Source organism: Emydura macquarii, unplaced genomic scaffold, assembly GCF_026122565.2.
Source record: "Emydura macquarii macquarii isolate MOO-44397 ecotype Brisbane River unplaced genomic scaffold, CSIRO-AGI_Emac_v2 contig_629, whole genome shotgun sequence".
Classification (NCBI taxonomy): Eukaryota; Metazoa; Chordata; order Testudines; family Chelidae; genus Emydura; species Emydura macquarii.
In genome coordinates, this window is record NW_027130766.1 from 7,635,581 (window position 1) to 7,661,546 (window position 25,966).

At 52.9% G+C, this 25,966-nt stretch overlaps 1 protein-coding gene across 4 annotated transcripts in view; it reads right to left on the reverse strand.

Annotated features, from left to right (window-relative positions):
* Nucleotides 1-25,591, reverse strand: part of MED24 (mediator complex subunit 24) — a 33,906-nt gene extending 8,315 nt beyond the window's left edge. For 2 of the 4 annotated variants that reach the window (XM_067541244.1, XM_067541247.1), the window contains exons 1-22: nt 25,486-25,529; nt 24,712-24,850; nt 21,104-21,186; nt 20,446-20,484; nt 18,198-18,271; nt 15,926-16,149; nt 15,190-15,301; nt 14,371-14,521; nt 13,728-13,841; nt 12,295-12,342; nt 11,443-11,525; nt 10,499-10,585; nt 9,846-9,957; nt 8,877-9,019; nt 6,880-6,917; nt 6,204-6,286; nt 3,730-3,908; nt 3,340-3,439; nt 2,071-2,246; nt 1,168-1,432; nt 641-822; nt 60-153 (exon numbers count right to left, since the gene is read on the reverse strand). In XM_067541244.1, the coding sequence (XP_067397345.1) occupies nt 60-153; nt 641-822; nt 1,168-1,432; nt 2,071-2,246; nt 3,340-3,439; nt 3,730-3,908; nt 6,204-6,286; nt 6,880-6,917; nt 8,877-9,019; nt 9,846-9,957; nt 10,499-10,585; nt 11,443-11,525; nt 12,295-12,342; nt 13,728-13,841; nt 14,371-14,521; nt 15,190-15,301; nt 15,926-16,149; nt 18,198-18,271; nt 20,446-20,484; nt 21,104-21,186; nt 24,712-24,841 (2,517 nt within the window). In that variant the 5' untranslated portion in view covers nt 24,842-24,850; nt 25,486-25,529. Of the gene's footprint in view, nt 1-59; nt 154-640; nt 823-1,167; nt 1,433-2,070; nt 2,247-3,339; nt 3,440-3,729; nt 3,909-6,203; nt 6,287-6,879; nt 6,918-8,876; nt 9,020-9,845; nt 9,958-10,498; nt 10,586-11,442; nt 11,526-12,294; nt 12,343-13,727; nt 13,842-14,370; nt 14,522-15,189; nt 15,302-15,925; nt 16,150-18,197; nt 18,272-20,445; nt 20,485-21,103; nt 21,187-24,711; nt 24,851-25,485 lie in introns of all 4 variants that reach the window. The other 2 variants (XM_067541245.1, XM_067541246.1) reach the window with 2 other exon arrangements.
* Nucleotides 25,592-25,966: the final 375 nt, after the last annotated feature.

The window sequence follows — 25,966 nt, forward strand, 5'->3', positions numbered from 1 at the left end:
GTCCATAGGATACAGATCCACGCACCCCTCAGACCACTCCCCATGTTATACCCACATACCTCAATGTCCTCTCGGTGCCTCTTCTTCTGCCTGGCTGATGCCTGGCCCTTGTTGTGGGAGGAGTAGGAGCTCAGGGCGCACCAGACAGAGAGCCTAGCATGAGAATGACAGGAAGGGAAAGCAGTGTGAATGGCAGAGAGCAGTATCAGTATCCCTCCCTGCCCCCACCTCCGCAGCATGGTGGACAGTGATCAAGGGGACGTGGATTCCTACATCAGTGACTGGGTTCATTGTTTGGGGGTAACTTCATTGCTAGCATGCGCTTCCCAACATGACACGGCAGCTTATCACCCCCACAGCTCTACCCACTGAGCCTCAAACACAACCCGGGAGACTTCATGCCTCCTGCTAGCCCAGCCAGATTTGCTTCGTCATTGCTTTGAGGCAGCAGGACTCCTGGGTTCCATTCCCTGGGATGCCACCGACTTGCCAGGAATGCATGGGTCACCTCCAGCAGGGAGCCTCAGTCCCCCCAGCTCTAAAAGCAGGACTCCTACCACTTCCCTCCCGGGCCAAAGGCCAAGTACGGCACGTGTCTGTCAAAGGGCCCGGACTGAGGCAGGCCGGGAGGTTCCCTTACTTGGCAAGAGCCTTGCCAGGTGGGTCCATCAGGCTGTGCCACTTGGAGGAATCCGTCAGCAGGCTGGGCAGAATGTGGCCCAGCAGGGATAACGTCAGCTGCTGCATGTCCAGGCAGAAGATGGAGTAGAGCAGCTCCACGGCCCGCAGCGTGTGCTCCTTGCGGGTTTCCTTCAGCAGCTCCTATGGAGGAGATGGTGGGGGACAAATCAAGGCCCGGGGAAGGGATTGGCAGCCAGGGATAGGGGTATCTCTGGCAGCCACGACTGCCACTCCTGCACCTTGCACCAGCCATTGCATGCATTTAAAAAGCAAGCAACATATATTACCTGCGCACCTCCAGAAAGAACAGCAAAAGGGAGTAATGGTTAGAGCAGAGGTCTGGGAGTCAGGACTTCCCAGCTCTACCATCAAGTTGCCCCTTGGCCCACTGCAAGTCACTTCCCCCCACTGTCTGTGCCTCAATGTCCCCACCATTCTATATACAGCCCCCTGGTGCAGTGAAGCTGCCGCCTGTCCCCCATGTACCTTGACAAGGTTGTTGCAGAACCAGTAGACTCCCCCCATGTGCAGCAGCGTGTCGAAGATGTGAATGGAGCGACTATCTACCCAGCCCTTCTCCAGCACCTTGGTGAACATGCCTGTCAGGACCTCTCTGATGGGCTTCTTCGGGGGCAGGAGGTTCCAGTAGGGGATGGTGTCCGTCCCCGTGGAGGGGAAGCGGATCTGCGTGGCCGTCTGTTGCAGGACGTCGGCGCACATGTGCTCCAGAATGGAGCTCATTATCACCACTCTGGGAAGCAAAGAGACAGAGGGGGCTGAGTGCCAGGGCGCCCCACACGCACAGCCTGCTCCCTACACGGACCTGCTTTGTGCAGCGGCCAGTCTGAGATTTAAAGCTAGAAGAGGCAGGAAATAGAGCCAGGATCGCAAACTTCCACAGCATGGATCACCATGCAATGGAGGACTGGCTCCAGGACAGCTCAACCCCTCCCCTCCCACTTGAGATCACCACCACCACCTTCCCTCCCCTGGAACATCCCTGGGGCACCTACAACCGCTGCCCCTGCGGACAAGGAATGTTCAGAAAACACGGATGCTTCTTTGACTGCAGCAGCTGGAAAGGAGGAGCAGCCTGCCCCATGTGACCAGCTCTCTGTCAGCCAGCGAGGGAACCACTGGCAAGAACATTCAGCAGGTTTCCTTCCCATAGCAGGACCAGCCACGGAGATTCACACAGGGACTGGGCGGGGCTAGAGCTCTGTGCTCCCAGCCCCTCGGGCCAGCCAGTACATGGTCATGCCCTGCAGTCTGCTCTTCAGAGCTCTGTTTAAGCTAGTATAAAATGCCTCTAGCGACGGAGCCCTCCCCTCGGGAAATAAAGCCCCAGCCCCATGGACTCTGTCCTTCCCCTGTGACTACCCCACTCACCGCTCGTTGTAGAACTGCAGCGTGTTCTCGCTCTGCAGGGACGTGGCCAGCTGCCGGATCATCTGCAGCGACTTGTCTCGCTCGTCCAAGCCCAGCATGCGGACGTGGGCCACCAGCCAGGCCACGGCGCACACGGCCATGCTGCACACCTTCCCTTTGATGTTATCCGTGATTTTCTGAGGGCGAGACACAGGGAGGCGGCTGAGGCTCGGCACGAGACACAAACGTAACCCCTGCCCCCTTTCCAGAGACACCGCTCCGTTTCATGTAGCTGGGGCGTCCTGAAGGGACAGAGCCAAATCCATCCCTGGTGCAACTCCATCCATTTCAGGAAGGGCCTTATCCAATCCCTGCTGAAGTCAGCGCAAAGCTTGGATCAGCCCCTTGGTGAAAGTGCTGAAAGCCAACAGCCATGCCTAGCGTTTCTACAGCCTCTTCTCCCCAAACCTCAGAGCACTTGACGGAGCGGGGGGGTCAGTGTCGAGATCCCCAATGATGCACAGAGAGGAGCAGCAACTGGCCCAAGGTCACATGGTCAGCAGCGATCAAAGGGCAGCAAACAGGGCATGATTTTGTAAGTACGGGATCCTCCATCCTACCAAAGGGCTGGACGTTTGTTAGTTTCCAGGGCCCTCCACAGAGGAGCCCTTGAGCTCTGGTGTCTGGCTGCTGATGGGCAAGAGCTATGCTTTGCAGTAAAGTGTCTGCAGGGAGGGAGAGCTCCCAGCAAAGTTGCTAGAGCAAACTCTGGATCCAGCAATCCAGGATGGGGGAGGAAATCTGGACTCTGTCCTAACCAAGAGTTTTCATCCACATCCACCCCTGCTGGCACTAGCTGCTGGCATGGTAACGGCCGGGGCCTCTGAGCACAGGACACCCGGATGCCACTGATGGCGTGCAGGGACATTCCAAGCGTGATTTCTTTGTTTTAGTTTAATGCTGGTGAAAGGTGCTGGATTGACGGTTCTGGAGACAGGCCTGGTAACCCAGGAGTCGCTCGCTCACTCGTGCCACCGTGCTGAAGCCTATCCTATGGGGGCAGCGTTCGGAGCAGGAAGGATGATTGGCCCCCAGGACCCACTCAGATTTTGGCCGAGGTTGTCAAGGAGGGAGACAATTGTCGCCTGCCCTAGGGGTGATTCTGTGACAAGGATATTTGCCAGCCTGCCCTCAGGAAACACAGCGCAGGGCCCGTTTGCGCCTTGGCTCTACCCCAGCCAGGGGAGAGCCCGTCTAACGCACACGGGGAGGAGCCAGCACAGCAGCTACCTGAATGGACTCAAAGGTGAGCACGCCATTTTCCCAAGCATTGAGGATCTCCAGGATGGCTGCCGAGATGCTCAGACACGCCTCGTGCCACTTCATTTGCCTGCCGGGTGGGAAGAGGAAGAGGAACAGAGGGAAACATGGTCAAAGGCGCAGGAGATGTTTCAACGCTCACTCATGACAACCCTCCCAGCCCAAAGAGGCAAGTCGCGTACTGGTGGCAGCATGGGTCGCACAGGAAAGCAATGCTGCTGGCATCTGTTTGAGAAGGGAGTGGGCTCACCAAACTGCCCTGTTAGGAATCTAGCTCAGCCCAGGCTGGATTTCACGGGAGTCAGGAGTGGGGTCAGGTCCCCCCGCTCACCCTCCCACCCCCTACCAGGAGCTACATACACCAACTTCATTTCCGAGGAGCTGTTCAGCAGAGCCACCAGAGATTCCACCTTGGTCGAGTCGGGCCGGAAGCAGGGGTGATCTGGGTTGAGGATTTTCCCCTCCTCTGGCATGCAGGTCTGCATCCAGGTCTCAAAAAACGGCACCTCGCCAGTGGGGCTGGACTCCGAGAGGATCACCTGGCAAGAGGCACCAAGAAAGACATCCTCAGAGACCCTGTGCCAGAGAGCGGAGCAGCCCAGCTAATGCCTCCTGGCCACAGGCTAGCGTCAGGTGACCACTGCTGATGGAAAGGCAAATCCCTGTGGTTCTGGCCAATCGCAATGAAGTGACTCACTCTCTGCCCTTCAAGTGACACTCTCCCCCCGGATGGAGTGGAAGCAGAGCCTACATCAGCTCTAAAAGGTGCTCTCTGGATGGAGGATGCTACTGTCCGCAGGACCTGGTGTATCTGTCACGAGCAGGGATTCCTGCCCTGCCAACTCTTCAGGTACAGAGTGTGCCCATGTCCTCCTACGGAGCATCCCTCATTTCCCTACAAACCACTCAGTCAAGGCTCCTCGCGAGAGCCCTGGCAATGCTTCAGACAAGGACTTCCCCCGACACACACCTGGGCTCAGGAAAGTCTGGCAGTGAGGGAGGCAAGGATTATGCTTGGGCTTGCTGGAGCTAGGAGGTTGCATCCGACCAGCCTCCTCAGCTCTGGTTTGCTGGCATGGGGAATTTCCACAGGGTCCCCCCCAGCCCGGCACACAGCAGCTCTACCTCAGAGGTCAGGATGAGAAATGGTTAATAACAAAGCCAGCTGAAATTGCGGTGTGAATTTAAGAACAATCCTGCGTTCTTTTCTATCCCCTTCCCTCCAAGGATCTCAGTATCTTACAAACATCAGTGAACTAATCCTCTCCGCACTCTTGAGAGGTGGGTATTAGCAACTGGGAAACTGAGGCAGAGAGCAGGGAAGTGGCTTGTCCAGGGCCACAGAGTGAGTTAGTAGCACAGCCAGGAACGGAACCCAGGTGTCTGACTCCCCAGTCCTAAGCTTTCACCACAAGGTCACCCTCGGTGGGTTAGAGAAAGGAAGGTAGAATGGGAATCTGCCCAGGACAGAGGGATTGGCCCCAAACACAGAACATGTTTTACGTCGGAGAGAGAGTTCCCCATAACTCTAGTGATGACCATCCCTGGAGCTGCTCACTGGTTCCTGTTTGCTATGGTATTAATATAGGCTAGGACAATACTGCCTCCTTCCACAGCAGGGCCCCTGCAGGCAAACGGGTGAGACAAAGACCCTCCCAGAATCCAACGGGAACTTTTATATGGACAAGTCAGAGAGCAAACTAAGTGCTTCTTAGACAGCGTTAGCCCCTGCTTTCATGAGCATGAACATGTTAACTATAGCTGCACAGCGCCATCAGGTGGGCATCTTTACAAAGTAATCTCTGCCTGAATATAAAACTAAGCAGGATCCCAGAATTCAGAGATGGGAAGGAGTCTTTTCAACCACTGAACCTGTCTTGTTACACCAGGCCCGGCTCTAAGAAACAAAGCAGGAGTGCGAGGGGCGGTCTGTTCTGTCTCTGACTCCTGGGATGTTACAGTGCTACGCCAAACGCCTGCATATCGTGGGTCTAACACGTCAGGCAGGGGAGAGGGAATGCGAGAGCTGCAAAGGAGTGAGCCGGTTACGCCAAGGTTAGGGGTGGCCATTGATTTTCACAGGTTCAAGACTTTAAGGCCAAAAGAACTGGATAGGATCATCTAGTCTGATCTCTGCAGGACACAGGACCTCAGCCAGTCCTTCCTGTCGCGGATGTATCATTCTATCCTGCCCAGTAATGTGAGTGCCCTCAGTTTGGGGGTGTCCCACTGGCAGCACCTGGATCTGATTTTCACAGGTGCTGAGCACCCGCAGTTCACTTCAGCTGGAGTCGTGGGTACTCGATGCTTCTGGGAAGGGGAAAAAACCAGCCAGCCCCCAGGCTACCAGCTGAAGTCCACAGCCACTTACGGATGTTTGGCTGGAAGTTAACTTCATGTATCCGTTGACACATGAGAGCAGAAAGGGAGTTCCCACAACTACCGGGGTTCTTGCTCTTTGCAAACCCAGCCCTTTCTTTTCCAGGCTGAAAGGAACCAGGTGAAATTCAATGCACAAAAGGAGCTCTGCACAAAGAACTGTAACGGGATGCCCCAGCGGGTCACGGTCTGTGGCGATCGAACCCACAACCTGTGGATCCAAAAGCATGAGCTTTCGCGGCCCAAACAAAAAGACCCAGCTCCGTTAGCTGCAGCCTGTACGTGATCCAGACACTAGAGGGACACCAGGAGCCACAGTGCATTAGCCCGGGCTATAGAAGTGCTGCATGGTCTGAGCTCATGTCTGTTCATTCAGGACCTGCTAGCTAGATTGCACGAGGTCAGGCTTCCTGGACAAACCAGCCCACAGAGCACACGGATGGGGGGCAGCCTACCTCTGAGCCGTAGGTCTGGGCGACGTGGCACAGCATGAGGAAGGAGATGTCGAACAGCAGGGCCCTGACCGAGGCCGCTTTGGCTGCGGATGAGAAACCAAGCTGTTACCCTCAGGCTCAGATGCTCCTCGAGGGGCTGTTGTGATCACTGCTGGGACCCCGTTCTAGGCCGATAACCTGCTTCACCACTAAGTGCCCCTGCAGCCTGGAGCGAAGCCTTCGCTCCCTCCAATGGAAGGTCAGAGCACTTCACGGGTTTAATCACATGCAGATCTATTCAGAATCCTTATCTCGGGTCCTGTGCTCAGACATCATCCCTTCCAAAGAGGGGAGGCCATGGGACGCTGGCAGCAGGCGGGTCTCCCACCTTTAAACCCCATGGACCTGGGGAGGGAAGGGGGGGATTCGTTATCTCCCCTCCAACACAGAGCCCCCGAGCAGTGGGGATGAGCAGCGGGAGCTGCAGGATCGGGCACACGCTACTAGAGCAGATAAAGAACCCCCCAGCGAATCAATGCCCCGGTACAGGGAGCCCACACAGACAGCAGCCGGCTGGGATAGCGTTCACTAGTGTTACCCTTTCAGGCCAGGCAGGGCCTGGGCACAACTCCTCGACACCCAGTGCTAAGGGGCTATACAGGTAAAGTGACCACGTCACGCAAAAAGACAGACTTACAGCCTTCTCCGCTGATGTGCTTGGTAAATTCATTCAGCCTGAAGAGAGGCAGAGAAAGGAGCAATGAAGCATCAGGCACTGTGGATGTGGTCTCTGCGGCTTGTGAAACTGACACCTCTGTCCCCAGAGCAGGGCAGGCTCCCCGCGCACGCTGCCCCCCCGCCAACCTGCCTCTACCCTCACCTGCCAGGGCAGCTCAGGCCCAGCGACCCAGTCAGACCTTGGACCCTCTCCCCAGCCAACGCTGGCTTCTCAGTTCCTATCGGCTCCTTAACTCAGGAAGGGGAAGGAGACAAGGTCCTGGGCTGGGACGCAACAGACCTGGGTTCGGTTCCCAGCTCAGTGACGGGTCCCCCTGTCACTTCATCTCCCTGGGCCTCCATTGCCCAGGGGCAAAATGAGGATGACCCGGACTTCCGACACCCATCGTCTGCCTTGTCTGGTTAGCTTGGGAATCCCTGTCTCCCCTTCAGTGCAGCACCCAGAACAACCTGGCCTTGGCTGGAGCCTTTAGCCGCTGCTGCAGTATCAATCAATACGAGCAGAAAGGGTCAGTTAACAGCACGTCACGTCTGACATGGGTGCACTGAACGGGGCAATTCAGGCTAATACAGCTGATGGCACACTGTGTGTTAACGCATGCACACCCGGTCTAAGAAGTCAGCACCACACCAGCCCGATCCACTCCCACGCCCCAGCTGCATTGGCTCCTTGGTCACATCTCTTTCAATATGCTTTAATTCTTTGAAGACTTGGAAGTGTGCAAACTAAAAATGACTCCAAATCCAACTACAGTAACAATTCTCACGAATGATTCCAGCTGACAGGCCAGGCTGCCCAGGGCAGGGCTTTAACGTGTCCAAATAGTAAAAGCTCAGCTTGTTTATATTACGGTAGCACCCAGATGGCCCACTGTGCCAGGTGCTGCACAAAAAGCTAGTGAGAGACATCCCTCCGCCCCAAAGAGCTTGCCAGCTTACCAGACCAAGTCCTTGTCTCCATAAGAAGCACTTTGCAGCTTTAGGAACACAAGTGTGCACACGCGCGCACACGCACATGCACACACACACACACGGGGAAAGCACAGTTAGCGTGGACACAGCTAGAGGGGCAAAGCTGCGCTTCCTGGTGTAGTAAAACCACGAACGAACAAGCGACATCAGTAAAAGCGCAGCGTTGTCAGTAGAGCCGTGTCTACGCTAGGGGCTCCTGCTGGCACAGCTAGGTGGGTCAGGGTTCGCACCCGACTGACACAGCTACACTGGCAAAAGTTTGTAGTGTAGACATAACCTAAGGGATGGAGGGGAAACTGAGGCACCGAGGGGGGAAAGGGCTTGCCTGAAAGTTACACTGCAAGTCTGTGGCAGAGCTGGGAATAGAACTCAGGAGTCCTGACTCCAAGTGTATGCCATGCCATGCCATGCCCCCTGGGCCAGGCTGCCTCATGTAGGCTTAGAGTGTGCGTTCCCACATCCGCCACCTCACACTTCTATCGAGTTACTTTGAATGCACCAGTAGCTTTTCCGCCGCCCCCCCGGGAAGCATGAGGAATTTTAGCAGGGTGAGTGGAGGAGCAGAGCTGTTGGTTTTTGAGGTGGATTTGGTGCCTGGGCGGTACGTTTCCAGCACAGGAAGCTAACAAACCCTAGCATAACGATCCGAGATCTGAGCATCTGCAGACCTATCCAGAGATTGCTGGAAAGCATCAATTAAAGACGCGTTCCCAGAGCACCACACGGGGCTTTGCTGTTCAGCTCCCACTGCCAGCCAAGGCCAACGTGTGGCCAAAGCCTGCCGCGTCGCCCTGCCCACAGCGTGAGAGTACACAAAAACCATCGACCGAGCCGGCCTCGCAATATCTCCAGGATGTCTGCAGCCACCTGCTTTCCTCATTTGTCTCCGAGATGGGCGGGCCGAGGCACAAGCACGCGACACAGCTCCCCCACACTCTGCTCCCAGCGACAACCCGCATGGACAGCGCCTCTGGAGTCACTCACTTGATGAATTTCTGAGCAAAAGATTTCAGCTTCCCTGTTGCTGCTGCAGCTGCCAACAGCAGATCCAGGCTCTTCCCAGACAGCATGTGGCCCAAGACACCTAGTAGCCCCTCTGGGGATTTGGAGTGATCCGCGTCCATGGTCTAGGGAGAAAAGGGGAAGGCGGAGAGCAAAGCCATTTTAACCAGTACCATCAAGTGGCTGTAGAAGTCTGGGCATGATGGAGATCTCTGAGTGGCTGTGGGCGATGTCGCATGCAAGTCGGTCATCACCAGAAGCCACATGGTTCTGCTAGATGAGAGAGAGAGATTCCTTCTCCTAGGAGGACCAAGACTTTCCAGACAGCGCCTGGCGGTGGCTGCTCCTCTGGAGTGGCTGCAGTTGCTCTGCCACCACCCCACGAGAGCTGTAATTACCTATAATCCACCACCTGCTGGGGCTCAAGCGGGACCTATGGAACAACATGTACTTGCTGATTCTGAAGCTCGGGGTCCTGCTAGCTCCTAGGGAGAGTAGCGGCCACAACAATGCAGGGAAAGACTGGGTCTGTCGGGGGAGCTGCGTGAGTTCTGAACGCATGATCCAGAGAGAAAGGCGCAGGGAGCAGAACGTACACAGAGTTCTCTAACTGCAGAGGCCGGATTCATGCTGCTAAGGCGCTAACAGCCAAAGTGTTTAACATGCTGCGTCCGCTCGCTGATCCCCGCTGCAGTTAAAGGGATGGCCTGGCCTGGGAACAGCCCCTCCGACTCGTACAGCCACTAGACCAGGACAGGAGCAGTCAAGCCCAATGGCACAGCACAGGACTGCTGGCTGCCTGCCCCCAGGCTGGCTGGAAGTACCCGCTGTCCCCCGGCACTGGGAGAGAACCTGCAGCATTACAGCTGCTCACACACCATCAAGAGCCAAGGTGTCCAGCAGAGGAGCGCTGCGGTCCGGGCAGGGGCGAGGAGCACGGGGGGGATTTACCTTGAGGATGTTGGTGACGGTGGGCTCGGCTCTCAGGATGAGCCCCGGGTTGGGCTGGATGTTGGCGTTCTCTGCCGATTTCAAGCGTGGCGCGTGCTCCCTGTCGGCCGTCCTAGTGGGGACATGATGGAGATGAAGGAGTCAGAGAAGAGGTCTCTCCTCTCCTGCTTCCCCCTGCTTTCCAAACACCCTCCCTTGGCTATGCAATCCCCCACTCTCTTCAGCAGCAGTGCTGTCTACACCAAGGGGGTCAGGGTTAATACAGCTTGCGGGGACCCAGCACCCGCACAGGGAGCCTTCGGCCAGCCAGATCAGCCACACAGCAGAAGATCTGAGCAGAGGAAGGCGTTCCCTATATCGAGACGGCCCCCTTCCCTCCTGGCGCCTATAGTGTGCTCAACAGAGACCAGCCAAGGGCTTTCTAGTCAGGCTGGGAAACCTAGGATCTTTTAGCCGCCTCCCCCGCCCACTAGCTCTTCCTTTAGGGTTCTGATGGCTGGTTAGATCCAAGCTGACCCGGTAACTTCCTCCCTGTGGAACAAAGACACTCAGAGCGCCCAGAACCCAGTGATTCTCCTGGGGAAAGGGATGACAGCTATCACTGTGCAGCCATGGCAGAGGGAATTCCCAAACCAGCAGAGCTGGGGACCTACCGTTTGGCGACCAGGTTGGTCATGTTGGCCTCAGACAGCAGTCCCTGTTTGCTACACTCCTGCAGGAGCAGACTGGTACAGTCACAGCTGGAATGGAGAGAGATGGCGCTATAAACACCCCCCAAGCTCACTGACCCATGGCAGAGGGAGTGGGAAAGAGAGGCTGGTGCTTTCATGCTTCTGACAAACCCAAAGGAGACAGCGTTGTGCGGGGAGCGGCGGGGTGTCAGGACTCTGGGCTTCTAGTCCCACGTCCAGGAAGATGTGGGGGCCTAGCGGCTCAGGCAGGAGATGGACTCAGAACTCCTGGGTTCTCTCTCTGGCGTTGCAAGGCCTCTGTGCAATCCTGGGCATGTCAGTGCTGCTAAAGGAGGTTAACAATATTTCCCCAGCCTTGTTTGTTTGCACAGTGCGACAGCAGAGAGTTATTAAGGTGGCTCAGCCAACACTCAGCTGTTAAACACTTGCTGTGGGGCGGGGAAATGAGGCCTGTGTCACTTTGGGAGAGAAAAACTGTCCTCTCCAAACTGCACTTCAGCCACATTAACCGACAGCAGGAAACACGCCAGCAGCTGTCCAGCACCCCCTCAACAGTCAGAGCAAAGCAGTGACACCGTAACCACAAACCTAAGGCTGGGCTGGTCGTTTTGCCACAGATCCAAGTGCTCTGAAGCTAGGGATTAAAAATAAAATTGGATCTAAGTTTTCCAAATGGTCTTATTCCAAGGACACAGGCCGGTTTACATGTTTGGGGCTGTGGGGATCATCCGGCATGAGGGACACGCTGCCCCGGTTGTTCTGCGTGGTGCTCAGTGGTTCTCAGCGGCATCCAATCATTCCCACAGCAGGGAGAAGGAGAGGCCCTGCCTGTGGCATATAGCAGCCTTGCCCTTTCTCCGGGGTGCTCGGAGATCAGGCGTGGACACGGCAGGGGGAGGACTCACTTGCATCGCTGATCGGCTTTGTCCAGCAGAGGGGTGAGTTTCAGCAGGAACTCAAAGGCACAATTCACGTCCTCGGTGAAATCCTGCAGTCGCACAAGAGGCAAGTGCTCGATCAGACCTCGTTTCACAAGGTACGAGAGGTTCTTTCAGCTGAAGCAGCAAAGCCCCTTAGAACCTTGGCCTCGACTCTGCCGCACCAGCTGCAGAACTCTGCGCAGCTTCGTGCTGGGGGAGCGGAGATGCGCCAGCCGGTCAGCGTGACCTTAGCAAAGGGACTAATGAGCCTACTGCTGCTTCAGGGACACGGAGAAAGCTGCACAGAGATAGTCTCATATTTAGAGGTGCCAGCTCCCATGGAAGTCACAGTACAGAGAACGCACCCCCCGCACCAACAGGAGCTGCAGGTGCTTGCCAGGAAAGTCAGGCCCTGAACTCCCTTCTAAGAGCAGCCAGGCAGGGACGACTTGTGACCATTAGCTATAAACCTCCTTCAAGGAGTTTCAGCCTGCGTCAGCTATTATGGTATCCCCTGCATCCCACCGATACAGCCCATGAGTTTGTCTCCTCCATCGGTCACGTCTCATCTTTTAGACTGTGCGCTTCTTGGCGCAGGCGCTGCCCTTGGCCACGACAAGTTACAAAGCATGTGATACACACATACCCCCCTGGGCTATTAGACCATGAGCTCTCTGGGGAAGGGACTGTCTGCAGCACCTAGCACAATAGGGCCCCCTTTCATCTGCTCCCTAGGCACCTCGATGAAACATGATCTTGTGAGTGTATACACTGTACATACACACACTGCTGCATGTAAGTGGTCAATAATAAATACCAACCGTCACAGCAACTCACTTTCTCTCCCTGGGGATATTTCTTCAGTTTAACCAGAACCTGAGGGATCTGAAAGAAACAGGCTTTTAAACATGTAACTCTAAGCAGAGCTCCCGGGCGCAGAGACTCGGGCTCATGCAGCATGATATGTGGCTCGTACTCCAGAGGCAGAACGCCAAGACTGAAGATGCCGGCCCTAGAAAAAAACCCTTTGAGCTGCCACACAGACCTGCACCAATCCATCTAGTCAACCTCCTGTCTCCATCAGCACCCTGGCACCAGCTGTTCCAGAGGAAGGTGGGAGGAGACCCCCCCAGTGGACATTTATGGACTAACCCGCACAAAAGGGAAGTTTCACAGTTTCTTCCTAACCCACCTCCCCATCACTCAGAGCTAGCTCTGGCCCTGAAGCCGGAGGGTCTGTTCACTTCCACTCAGTCACCAATTCCCTTCACACCCGTCAGTCCCTGGGGGATTACAGGGAATGAGACGGGGGAATGCGAAGTTGTAATCTGCTGGGCTTGTTGTGTGAACTCAGTTACCGTCACGTCTTTTTTACGAAGAGTGGACAAGAGCTGGGAAAGGAAATCTGGGGCCATCTGCTGCTGTTTACATAGGGGAGGGAGGGAAAGAAAGAAGCTACACACAGAACCTTTCAGTCTGCCAAGGACAAAGGAGGAATGTGAAAAAGTAACAGCACTGGGTGCTTAACACAACACTTACTGCCCCTCGCTGACCTAAACCGGACAGTCATTTAGCATGTATAAAGCATTCTGCAAGCAAGGCCTTCCTGCAAGGGAAAACTATCACCCTTGTTTTACAGATGGGGAAACCGAGGCAGGCACGGGTAAAGCAACACGGCAGTGCTGAGAACAGAACCCAGCTCTTCTGGGTCTCAACCCAGTGCTTTACCCACCACACCACCATCCTTTCCCACACCGCTACAATGATAAAGGGCACAGAGGAACCAAAGGCCTGGCGGAGAAAGGCATGAGGGGAAGGAGGCAAAGGAGCTATTGAGATTTGAACGCTGGGATCCTCCACGTTGCTGAGCCAGCTCTTGGCTGACTAATAAGATCAGGGCATCTCTGCATACAGCCGGATCAAGTCAAGTCAATGTCGTATCCCACAAGGACGCAGGTCCAGGACCAGCCGCGCCCCACAGCCAAGGACAAAGTGAGATGAAAGCGGTTTTGCAAAACTAAAATAAGCCCCAGACAAATCAGCGTTAAGCAGCTTGTGTAAAGGGACGCTGCCCGCGGGCTCAGCCTCAGAGCCTGCCATTTAACGTGCTCTGCACAGCTGGGGCATGAAAAGGGGGACACAGTGGGAGAGGAGAGAGAATTGCTCAGCAGCATCCTGGAGCAGCCAGGCAAGGACAGACTCTGGGCTCTTTCCTGAGCTGCACCTCGCTGATGGCTCTTGGCGGGGACGGGTGCAAGATGAGGAGTTACCTTAAGGAAGGTGAAGGCCGTCCATTTCAGCTCCTCTGTGCCCTCGGGGGACTCGATCAGGCCTACGAAGCAGGCTTTCCAGATCTCCAGCACAAAGAGAGGCGAGGGAATGCGCTACAAGTGAAATGAGACAGATCTCAGGCCCGGAGAGTCCAGTTTATACCACCCCCTTCTCTCCACTCCACTTCCTCAGCCCCACGCACACCTTGCTGCGTTGGTCATCAGTGGGGATCGAACCTGGAGCCTCTTGATTTAAAAGCAGGAGCCTCCCCCACCGGAGCTGGATGGAGTAACCCCATCCTACCCCTAAACATCCTACACGGACCAGCCATTAGCGCAGGGCACAGACCCACCTGGCACTAAGATAGGTGACACATTACTGGATTTGGAGGGAGTCGTACTTCCCTGCATTTCTGTGTGAGATCAGGGGCCAGCTTCGGTCACACCCCCTCTGTGCAAGCTCAGACGCCAAGAGGGCAAGTGACCTGCCAATGTCACGAACAGATTCAGCACCACAGCCGGGATGAGAGCTCAGGAGGCCCAGCTCCCAGTCCCACTAGGCCACGCTGCTTTTCTGAGTCAGGATTCACCCAGGAAAGGGAGGAAACAAGCTGCCACTCCTCATCCTCCGATCTCGCTGTACCTGCATCCGCTTCACCATCATCAACTGTTCCACCAGAGGCTGGGTCTCTCCTGTGAGGTTCATGGTTCCTTCCAGCAGCACCACGGCATGCACAGTGGGGAAGCCGGTTTTGTGCAGCTGCTCGGAGTGGGCCGAGAGCATGGTGGGGATGCTGCAAACGAAGAACAGCGGTGATCGGGCAGGGGGTTCGAATGATGGGGGGAGATGCTACACCTGGTCAGAGCTGAAGGTCATTAGGTTTCAACCCTCCCGTGCTGCTGCCATGTCTGGGTCAGGATGGGCTCTGGCAATCTTTGGGCACTGGCTAGGTCTCAGGCGTTTAACGCCTGGGGCTGTGCACTGGGAAGTTAGTCCGGAATAAGGACAGGTGTGAGTTTAAGGGTCTCTGGCTAGTCCAGAATAGTTCCCTGCATGGGCGCTCTTAGTTCAGAACAGAGTCCACATGGACATCATTCCGGTCCTGTTCCCATGTAGACAAGGCTGGAGAATTAAAGGGGGAGGGGCTGCTGAGGGGGTCCCACGAGGGAGACTTCCAGCCGTTGGGAAGAATGGTGTCTGAATCCCACCTAGCCCTACATCCTCCCTCCCACTCCCCGCTGCCAGCTCCCAACCCCTCCGCCAGGCCAGAGGCAGGAGCGGCAGGGAGGGAGCAGGAGGCATCTTCCGGCTGTCAGCAGAGGAGCAGGGGCAGAAACAGAGTCCACCAGCATCAGTGGTGACCCCTCCTGGGACGTGCCTACGTCCCCAGCCAACAGGCAGCGCCGGCAGAGCAGGTCGATGGCCCACCCCAGTTCTTAGCCCCCCCCAGTTCTTGGCTACCTCTTGATCAGGGAGATGCACTCGTCCGCCTGGCTCCGGAGCTGGGGGTTGCTGAGGCTGCCCAGATGCTCCCCCAGTTTGATCAGCGACTGCTCCACGGTGCTCCAGGAAGCTGGAAGGGGGGGAGGAATATTTGATTTTCAACGCGGGGATCCCAGGGAGCACACGAGAGCCCAGGTAGGTTTGCACGGCTGAGAGATCCTGACAAGGGCTGGGATTTGCCCAGGAGCTCAAGGAAGTAGGGAGCCCAATCCTGCCGGATTGCAGTGGGAATCAGGTAGCTGACTCCCACAGGCGCCTGTGGAAACCCCAGCCAGGCTCTGTACTGCTTCCAAGGTGCTCTAGGCACAGCTTGGTTTTGCACAGCTCCCTCTCCAGGTGTCCTTGGGAAAGCTATAAAGAAAGGAGCCAGCCTGCAGCAGCCGTTAGCTCCCCCAGCCTCTACACTAAGAGGCAGCAGGGCCTGGAAGGCAGGCAATGCGGGTGTCTCGTCAGGGAGCGGAGGCTACAGTGATTGAGATGGCAGGTGAATGGCGGTCTGAGAGATGTGGGGGGGAAGCTGAGCAGGGTTGGGGAGAGGACGAGTCAAAGATGATTCCCCCAGGTGATGGAGAGGAGGGTGGTGACAGTGTTCTCGGGAGCGCAGGTCTGGCCATGGCAGAGACATCAGCAAGAGGAGCTGAGGGGAGGGCGTGGGACGGACGGGGCCTACGCAGGTAGCGGCTGAGCAACATACACGTCTCCTCCAGCTTGCCGATGTGAATCAAGGCCTGGTTTTTGGTACTACCCAGGATCTTCTCCAGCCGCTCCAGGCACATCTTCAGCTGGTTCTCAGCAGCCGCCTGGTCCAGCATCTCTTTGAACTTCTCTGCATAGAAGGCCGCGCAGCGCAGCATCCAGTTGAGGGCACTCATCAGGGCCCGACATAGGCCAATGCACTCCTCCGCTTTGCCATGGCAGCTGAGAGAGGAGGGCGGAAGACAAGATTAGGTTTGAATGCCTCATTTCAGGAGCTTTCCCTTATTCCAGCCAGGCTCCCCCACCACTGCAGCATCCAAACAGCTAAGGACCCTTCACAGTGAGGTTGGCTTAATGACATCCCTCAGGGCTGTGAAAAAACCACACCCCGGGCAGTGCAGAAGCCCAGGTGCAGACACTGCTAGGTCATGGACTAATTCACCCGTGAACCTAGCTACCGCCTCTTGGAGAGGTGGATTTACTACTGTGAAGGAGGAAGCCCTTTCGTCGCTGTAGGAAGCGTCTACCCTATAGTGCCACAGCAGTGCAGCTGTAGTGTTACAGTGTATACAAACCCTAAGGAAGATGCTCGCGGTCATACAGGAAGCTGAGGAATTGAACCCACGCATCTCGAGTCTCAGGCTGCACCTTAACCACCGGCCCGTCCTTCCTCCTATTCACTCTGGCTGAAATATGTGGCTGAATTTCATCCACCCATTGATTTCCCCGCTCAGCTTGCCCAGCGCTGTGCCATGCCTATAACCTCCAGCATGGCTGAAACATCTCACCAGCACGGGCTCTTCCTGGCCTTTTCTAAGTCCCCAAATGAATTATCTCGCTAGCAATGATCAGCATTGATCGACACACCAAGGGGTGGAAGTCCCTCTGGAGCACAAATCATTTGGTTTAAGAGGTTTTGATCTAATTAAATGGAGGACCAAATTAAGCCGGGATTGGATGAAGAGACTAGCTTTGTATTTGGCCAGTGGCAGCTACTTGGCAACAGTTGGTGACAAATTAATATTAATTGTTGCAATTCTGCTTCATGAAACCTAAGAGCAGCTATTTTCTCCTTCCGACCCCATCAATTCACTGCCCTGCACACACTAAGCTCAGCAATATCGTTTATACCTTTCAACAGGTTTATCTGGGTTTTAAGGTAAACCACAAGCTTTCTGGATTTTTTCGATTGCCCTGAATCATTGATAGAACATCAGCCCCTCACTCACTTTCTGGAGACACCGTCAGCAGCCTCACAGCAAACGCCTACTGACTAGCACAAAGGCAAATGCTCAAGGTTGCGAGATTGGCCAGCTCTGTTCCAAGACAGAAGGGTGCAGCAAAGAGGTGCATCGGCTGCACTGAGTGTGCACAGCCCAGGATTGTGGAGCAGGAGGAGCTGCAGGTGAGGACTGAGATGCGTTAGCAGGCATATAATCCCACAAGCTTCAGGGCTTAAGCCTACCTCTAACTACTGGGAACCAGGAAGAAATCTTTCCCTGGAGGCTGGTTACCCCAGAACTGCCAGATACAAGGTTTCTTGTACCTTCCTATAAAGTAGGCGCTGGCCATGGTCAGCGAAAGGACACTAGCCTAGGTGGGCTACTGGTTTGAGCCACTCTGGCAATTCCTGTTCCGTGTTTAGTGCAGCTGTGTGGGGAGCCAGGACTGGACGGGCAGGAGGGCTGTCAATCAAGGTGCATGTGCAGAGCTGAGGGAGGTAAGCTCCCCAGCTCCAACATCTCTGGATCAGCATGATCCCATTTTAGTGAACTATTTCCTCCTGGGACCCCAGACAGCACGGAGGACATCATTTTCAAGAGCAAAATGGAGTCCTCTGCACAGTGTTACCTCGCACACACCGTACCTGAGGTCATGTTGCATGGACAACCCCCTTTTGCTCTATGAAATGGCGTCCTCCATGCAGCATGACCTCGTACGTACGGTGCGTGTGAGGTCACACTGTGCAGAGGATGTCACTTTGTGGTGCAAAACAGCATCCTCCATGCACCGTGACCTCACACGCACCATACATGCAAGGTCACACTGAGAAGAGCAAAATGGCTTTCTCCACTCACTAGACCCCCTGCTGATGGCGTGACCCCACTGGGGGGAGAGACTCACAGTTTGTGAACCGCTGCCCTAGATACCCACTGCTCCTGGCTCATCAGCGTTCTCAATCTTTGCGGGCACTGGAACAGCTCCCCCGCCAGCACTATCACACAAGCCTTTAGAATAGAGCACAATGCAATGGAAGCACAGCACTGTACCTGAGCCGATCACAAAACATGTCCATGATCTCCAGCAGTGACTGGACACAGAGATCTCGGGAGAAGTCATCGAACTGCAACACAGGAACACAAAGGGGTTTTAAAACCAGATGCACTGAATACAGATGTCAGTTTTTAAAAAAGAAAGTTAAAAAGTCTGTGTCTCACTGCAGGATAGGACACCGAGCTCCCAGCCAAGAGTTTTTATTAGCAGCTGGTTCAACAGCTCCTCAGAAATGAAGTAGGGATGTATTAGCAGGAGTGTTGTGAGCAAGATACAAGAAGTAATTCTGCCACTCTGCTCAACACCGAAAAGGCAGTTCTGGGCACTCCGCTTCAGGAAAGATGTAGACAAATTGCAGAAAGTCCAGAGGAGGGCAACAAAAAATGGTTAAAGGTCTAGAAAACATGACTTACGATGAAAGATTGAAAAAAATGGGGTTGTTTAGTCTGGAGAAGAGAAGACTGAGTGAGGGACATGATAAACCGTCTTCAAGTATGTAAGAGGTTGTTCTAACGAGGAGGGTGATACATTGCTCTCCTTGTCCACTGAGGACAGGACAAGAAGTACCAAGCTTAAAATGCAGCAATGGAGATTTAGGTTGGACATTAGGAAAAACTCCCTAACTGCCAGGGTCGTTAAACACTGGAACAAATTCCCTAGGGAGATTGGAGAATCTCCATCACAGAAGATTTTTAAGAGCAGGTTAGACCAGTGATACTCAGACCTCAGTGATTCAGGAGACAAACTACCGATCAACAGTACCCAAAAGAGCCACAATGGGGTGAATTCCTGGTTTCATTTACTATAGCGCTAGTCATATTGAACCAGTGTGACAGGGGAAGTATTTAGGTTTTTTATACCTATATTATTCTCCCCGCAGATACATTAATAACTTAGTGCAAGTTGATAATTTACTTGGTTAAGTTAGCAAAAGCATCCTGACCGGTTAATAATGAAACCAGGCGGTATTTTAATATGAGGCGCTGCAGAGTCACTTGTGCCTCACAAGCCTCAGTCTGAATATCGCCGGGTTAGACAAACACCTGTCAGGGATGGTCTAGATAATCCTTAGTTCTGCCTCAGTGCAGGGGACTGGGCTAAACGACCCATCAAGATCTTTCCAGTCCTACATTTCTAGGATTCTAGCTCAGTGTTTCTCAGCTGGTGGTTGTGACCGGCCAGGAGGGGGTCATGAAAGGCAGTGAAGGGGTCACCAGGGGTTGGAAATTTTATTACCATCTAAAGCAAAGAAAATCTCACCCGCCCACTGCTCGCACACTCTCACTCTTCAAGTGATCTCTGTCAGCCTCCCGACTCACTGAGCAGGGAACTTACTCTAGCAGCTACTAGCAAGCTTTCATATTAACCACGTTTTACCCATCGCTCCCGTGTCTGGGAGTGCATTTGCCTCTGAATGACAAGGTCTCCGTGGGCAGATTTTCAGAAGGGCTCATTGCTCAGTCAGAACAGCCAGACTGGTCAGACCAAGGGTCCATCTAGCTCAGTATCCTGTCTTCTGACAGTGGCCAATGCCAGGTGCTTCAAGGGGAATGAACAGAACAGGCAGTCACTGAGTGATCCATCCTATCAGCCACTCCCAGCTTCTGGCCATCAGAGGCTTGGCACACCCAGAGCATGGGGCTGCATCCCTGACCATCTTGGTTAATAGGCATTGATGGACCAATCCTCCATGAACAGTGAGAGCTGTTGGGTGCTGCGTACTTGTGGAATTGACCCTTCATGTGTAACCTCAGCTCCAGGGACATTTCATACCAGTTATGCTGGCTAAGACGTTAACACTGCTTCAGTCAAAGAGAAAAAGCAACAGTTTCTGGATATAACATTGCTTTAACAGGCAGCGCTACGTTCCCCCATGTTGCTGGTTTTAAGTATCAACCTCTGGATTCCCCCGCCAATGCTGGCGTTGTCGACTGCAGCGAAAAGGAAGTGCCAGGATGTGATTTTAAATGCGTCATATGCACATATTAGATGGATTAGGCTTTTAAACCTGCATGCAGTTTCCCAAAGGAAAGGCAAACTGATCTCTTCCCATTGACGGTGAACAGCTTGTTCCACATAGCAGGGACAGGGAAGCGTAATCTCTTTGGTTTGTGCCATCTGATAATTGCTGATTCAGCAAAGGATGTCATTTTCCACTTGACCTATATCTGGCAGGAGTTAGTGGGCTAGAAATGGATAAATAGATTGTAGGTAAAATGAAAGAAAGCATCCATCAAGATCTACCTTACTGATGGCCGTCAGGACAGTGGAATAAGACACCATCTAGGAACAAAACAAAACAAAACAAAAAAAGAGCAAGAATGTTACTAGGTAACATTTTAAAATACAATTTCTCCTGCCAAGGAATAATGAGGCCAGTTTATGGCTGTGCTACTTGTCTCTTAAAAAGGGGCATGAGAACTGACCCAGCACAAATTGAAACGGACATTTTTAGGTGATCACTGATTTGCTTTACACAAACTTCACATTAAGCTACAATTTTAAATAACAAGCTAAGGAAAGCAAGTGTCTAGCAGATGAGGCCTTGTCTAGAGGCCAAGGGATCTCTATGACCTCCTGTAGCACAGGCCTCTATTGGTTACACACTGATTACAGAAACTGTATTGCTTTGGCACACACTGATCAAGGGGACACTCTGCCACTGTCTCCTTGCAGAGGAAAGAAGCATGATCAAGTGATCAGAGCGCAGGACTGGGAGACAGGAAATCCTGAATTCTAATCCTGGCTCTCACATAGACTCCCTCTGTGGCTCTAGACAAGACACTTAACCTCTGAAACTCGGTTTCCCAGGAATAACAAGTCCCCTAACTCGGAGTTAGGAAGGTTAATTCATCAGTCTGTAATGCACTTGAAAAGGAGAAGTGCTAGGGAGGATTATTACCTGAGAACTGATTGCATATTTCAGGTAGGACAAGATCAGTGGGTTGGGTGATGGGCCAATCATGGCCTGTTCGAGAAGAGCTTCTGCAATTAAAACAAGAAAGGCCAGAGATTTCAGTTCAGGTAACACATGATCTTTCATTTTTTGGTACATCCCAGAAGCAGGAAGGGAGGCAAAGAAAATATTGCTGATCACAAAGATTTAGAACAAAGCCTTCTTCAAATTAAATGAGCCCTACAACTTTCCACTCCCAGTAGCACAGGACAATAAATAATTTAGGAAACAAAGCATCCTGCAGTTAACTCAGCTCTTGCAGAGACTCTTGGACCAATATGGACCCCACTGTACGAAAGTTGCTGTTATCAGTATGCATCACCCTTTCTCCAACTTACTGGCCCAAGATGAACTGGGGCCCATTGATCTGGGAGAGAACCTCCCCTCACACATACCTTTGGAGGCTGCCACTGCTGGGTGGCTTTTGTTATTCACTTCTGAACTCACCAGGACTGGCAAATGACCCCTCTGCTGAGAATGCCCATGTGCTTTTGGCTCCCACTTCCTCTGGCATACTGCCAGAGCCTGGATTTGGCAGCTCATGGGTGCAGTGCATGTCCTATCTGTTCAGTCAAGCTTTTAATTGACAGTTTGAACTACTGCAGCAGAGCAGGGAGGCTTCTCACAAAGACAGACCCATTTTGCAGCATTTATTTTAATTAGTTTGAGGTGCCCAGACGCTGGAGGTTCAAGCTGCCATTTGGGAATCTCTAAATAAATGCATCCCTCACTTTCATGAAGGGCAACCGCTCAAAAATAATGCACCAGCCTGAATCCCCAGACAATAATAAATCACGCACTGAATCAGAATCGTTGGCTGCAAGACACGTCCTCGCTCTTGCTCAGTGATTATGGACACCGGGAAGCTAAATGCATCTTTCTGCGCACCAAAGAGAGAATTCTAATGGTAACTTTTCTCCTTCCAGTCATCCTATAACCAGGGAGCATGGCGCAGCCCAGGCCAGACATTATGATCTATCATGTACGTGTCACTACAGCTTCGTCAGGCACTGGGGCTGTCCTGGCATCTCGCTGCCAGACTTTCTCCTTTGCTCTTTGGATTAGAAAGCAGTGCCCATATATTAAAAAAGCATCATTCTAGGGCTAATACAAGGAGGCTTAAAGGAAATCACTTCATCCAAAATTACGAACAAGGGTGACCATCACAGCTGTTTCAAATGACAACCCAGAACTCCCCGGGCTCCCACAACCTGTCGTTATTTGTATTATGGTAGCACTGCTAGAAACCTCACTCAAGACCAAACACCCATTCTGTGAACACATAGTAAGAGACAGTCCTTACCCTCCCTACAGAGACAAGACAGGCAGTGGGGGAAGGGAAAACAGACCCACAGTGAGGGGAACACACTTGCCAAAGGTTGAGCAGCAGTGACAGAACTGGGGCAAGAACCAAGTCTCCAGAGTCCGTCTAGTGCCTTTTCCCTGCAGCTCTGCAACCCCATCCCCCCTGCTACCCACTCCACTCAGTTTAGCCAATTCATAATGGGGAATCACTGCTTCACCGGTGCTGCCCCGTTTCGACAGAGACCCTGAGAGGACAGAGAAGCTATCATGATTGATATGGGCCATAAGTTTCAAACTCAGCAGCCTAGAGTTCAGCTCCCCACATGCAGATTTAGGCAACTAAATGGAAGTGCCCTGAATTTATGCAATTCTCAGCATCTACAGTTCCCACTGTCACGAGGGAGCTGATGTTATCCAGAACCTCATGGGAGCAGGGGTGGGGCAGATCAGGCCATTTTGATTTAGGTGCCTAAATCTGGATGTAGGAGCCTAACCTTAGATACCTGGGTTTGAAAATATTAGCCCAAACTGTGCTAAATGCAGTCAACCTAGAACTAAGTAGAAGCGCTGTGCTGAGTTTATCAGCTAAAAGGATAAAATGCAGACAAAGGAGTGAAGGAAAGAAACACTGGACAAAGAGGAGTGTAAGGGCTGGAAGGAGGAATACACAGCTGCTAGCCATGCCTGTGCTACGAATCAAGTTAGTCTCTCAATATAGGTGCACTTTTAAAGTTACGATTTTAAGAATCTGGGGGGAGGGGGAGGTTAGCTATCTCGTATTACAATGGCATCTGAAGGGTTTTTATCATTTGCTGCACACAATAGTTGATGGTAGTAACTCAGAGTCATTGATCTTCCATGTGGATCACGTGATACCCAGTATATTCTTTTGAGTGACAAGTATCAGATCATGCAGGGCTTTTAAAAAAAAACCCAAAATCTATTCACCACTAGTGACTGGGGAGCTCTCTTTAGTTAGGGGAGGGCTTGCAATTGGAGGGCAAGCAAGCCAGAAGGTAATATTACAAAAATGGTACTCTCAGGCAATGTCCAGGCAAAGCATTACAGTACCCTCCTTCTTCCCAGCAGGACTGAGCTGGACTTTTCACCAACACATCACTCCGGGGCCTTGTGGGTGTCCTTGAAACCCAGATTTCATACTAGTTTCTGGCTAGGAAGTGTAGTCCTCTGGCTGGTAGGTGTCTGGTAAATTCTGTAAGCCCTATGTTAATGCACCAGTAAATAACTATTGAAAGGAACAGAAATGGGATATCACAAGTGAAACAGAGAATTCCTCACACCTCACTGAACAGAAAACAGACTAACATGAATAGAATTGCATGTGGGGAAGATATGATTTTAGGTTATGGGAGATCCAACTTTCATCTAGCATAATGAGGACATTCAGTCCAGTTTTTCATGTTGATTTGAATAGGGACTATTTTCTTTGAAAACCACTGCTTTACATCAATTCAAGAACAAGTGATTTGTGTTAGTTTACACAGGGCTGTCAAACACACTTACCACACAGGAAAATCTAGCAACACATTACCATAATTGGCATAAAAGCCTGGCAATTATTTTACCTACAAATACTCCGTGGTTAACAATGTTTAGCAGGATTTGTGTCAATCTCCCTTCTTGAACTGGGATGAGAAAAACAAATTCTAACGATATGTTTAGCTTGGAAGATGCTTTCAGTTACCTAGTAAATAATAATCCCTAATGCTTATAATAATAAAAAAATACCCAGTTCTTATACAGCACTTTTTAATCCATAGATCTTTAAGTGCTTTATCCTCATTGTATAGCTGGGGAAACTGAGGCACAAGCAGGTGCTTAAGGTTTTCAAGCAAACCAGTAGCAGAGCTGGGAATAGAACTTTAGCCCCAATTTAGTGCTCTAACCACTAAGCCATCCTGCATCTCTCTTGGCATCAGTAATAGTTCAGCAAGTTATTGCAGCCAACAATCATGATATATCCCCCAATATTCCATGAGTAGTTCAGCGAAGGACTCCACAGGTGTATAAGTCTCTGGAGGGCAGAAGCCTTAGCTTCCAGCGTTTACTGCTGGGGAGGTTTTCAGTGCTGATAACTATGGCAAGTTTACAGGCTAGCACAGAAATGACTTTGAATATAATACAAGTGCTGCTATTTGCTTTTCTAGATCATATATTCATCTCACTTTGGACCATGCACATAATACAAACATTTGCACCCAAGCAGCCAAAGAAAACCAAATCCTGACCTGCCAAATTAAGTATGTCCCATGTGGCTCCTTTGGGGAAGAATTTCTTCATATTTATGGCCCATTGGTAATCACTCCATCGCTCTTTCCAGGCCTGGAGAATGGCCTGTTTTAGATTGACAACCTTCATCTTTCTGTTCTGAAAGGGAGGAAAAAGACACTGCAGTTTGTTCACAACGGACATTTCTCCCCCGTTCCCCTCATAGATTTCTCCCACGCCTGCCTCTCCCTGCGGTTCTGTACGGCAGGCCCGTCTTTGGTTTCTATAATAGAAGATTCACTTAGATGGAGGCAGGGGTGCCTGGTCAGCGCAGGACTCTGCAGCTCTATTCCCACGACTGTAGTCTGCCGCTCAGAGCAGGTGGGTGCTGGGGGCAGGACTCCTGGTCCCCTTCCAGTCCCCAGCTAGGAAACAAGTGCGGCCTGTGGTTTAGAGCAGGAGGGGAGGAAGCCGGGCTCCTGGTTCTGATCCCAGCTCGGGGAGCGGCAGGCTCCTGTGGCCAGAGCTGGCGGAGTGAAGCCCCATCACCTCTCCCTTCCCCCGTGGGAGCGGGGGGTGAGCCCCATCTATCAGCGCCCCCTTCACCTGCTTATGGGGGACGAGGGCAGCCTCCCCCTGGAAAACACCCGGGGTCTCTCTCTCCCCAGCCCCCCTGGAAAAACACCCCGGGTCTCTCCCTCCATCCCCCCCAGGAAAAACACCCGGTCTCGCTCCCCCCTGGAAAAACACCCGGGGTCTCTTCCAGTCCCCGCATTCGGCAGCCGAAACAGCACCTCCTTGTTCAGCCCCTGGGCTCCGCCATCTTGGCACCCACTAACAAGCCCGTCCCTGATTGCCTGGAAGAGCGCTGCGCGCCGCGGAGACTGCTGGGAGTTGTAGTTTCTTGAGGCTGGCTGCACTAGGGTGGGGCTTTCTCTGGCGTCTGGGGGCGGGGGGTGTCTTGGAGGGTCTGGAGGGGTGGCGGAGTCAGGGTGTTTTTCAGTACTTACACATACTGGTCCCAGCCATAGATATCGGGGCCGTTCCTCTAATATTGGGGGGGATTTTCCGGCCTATAGAAAATGGTAGGTTTTTTATGTTCTTTGTGATTCTTTATTTGTGCCCCGTTTCCCACTGGAACTAGAAACACATTTGTGCCAGCCCTTGGCAACTCGTGGAGAAATGGGGCTGAAGCGTGGGGTGGGCCCCCCAGCCAGAGGGGCTCTACCACCCCACCCCAAGAAAGATTCAGCGTGCATCGTTAATTCCTTTATT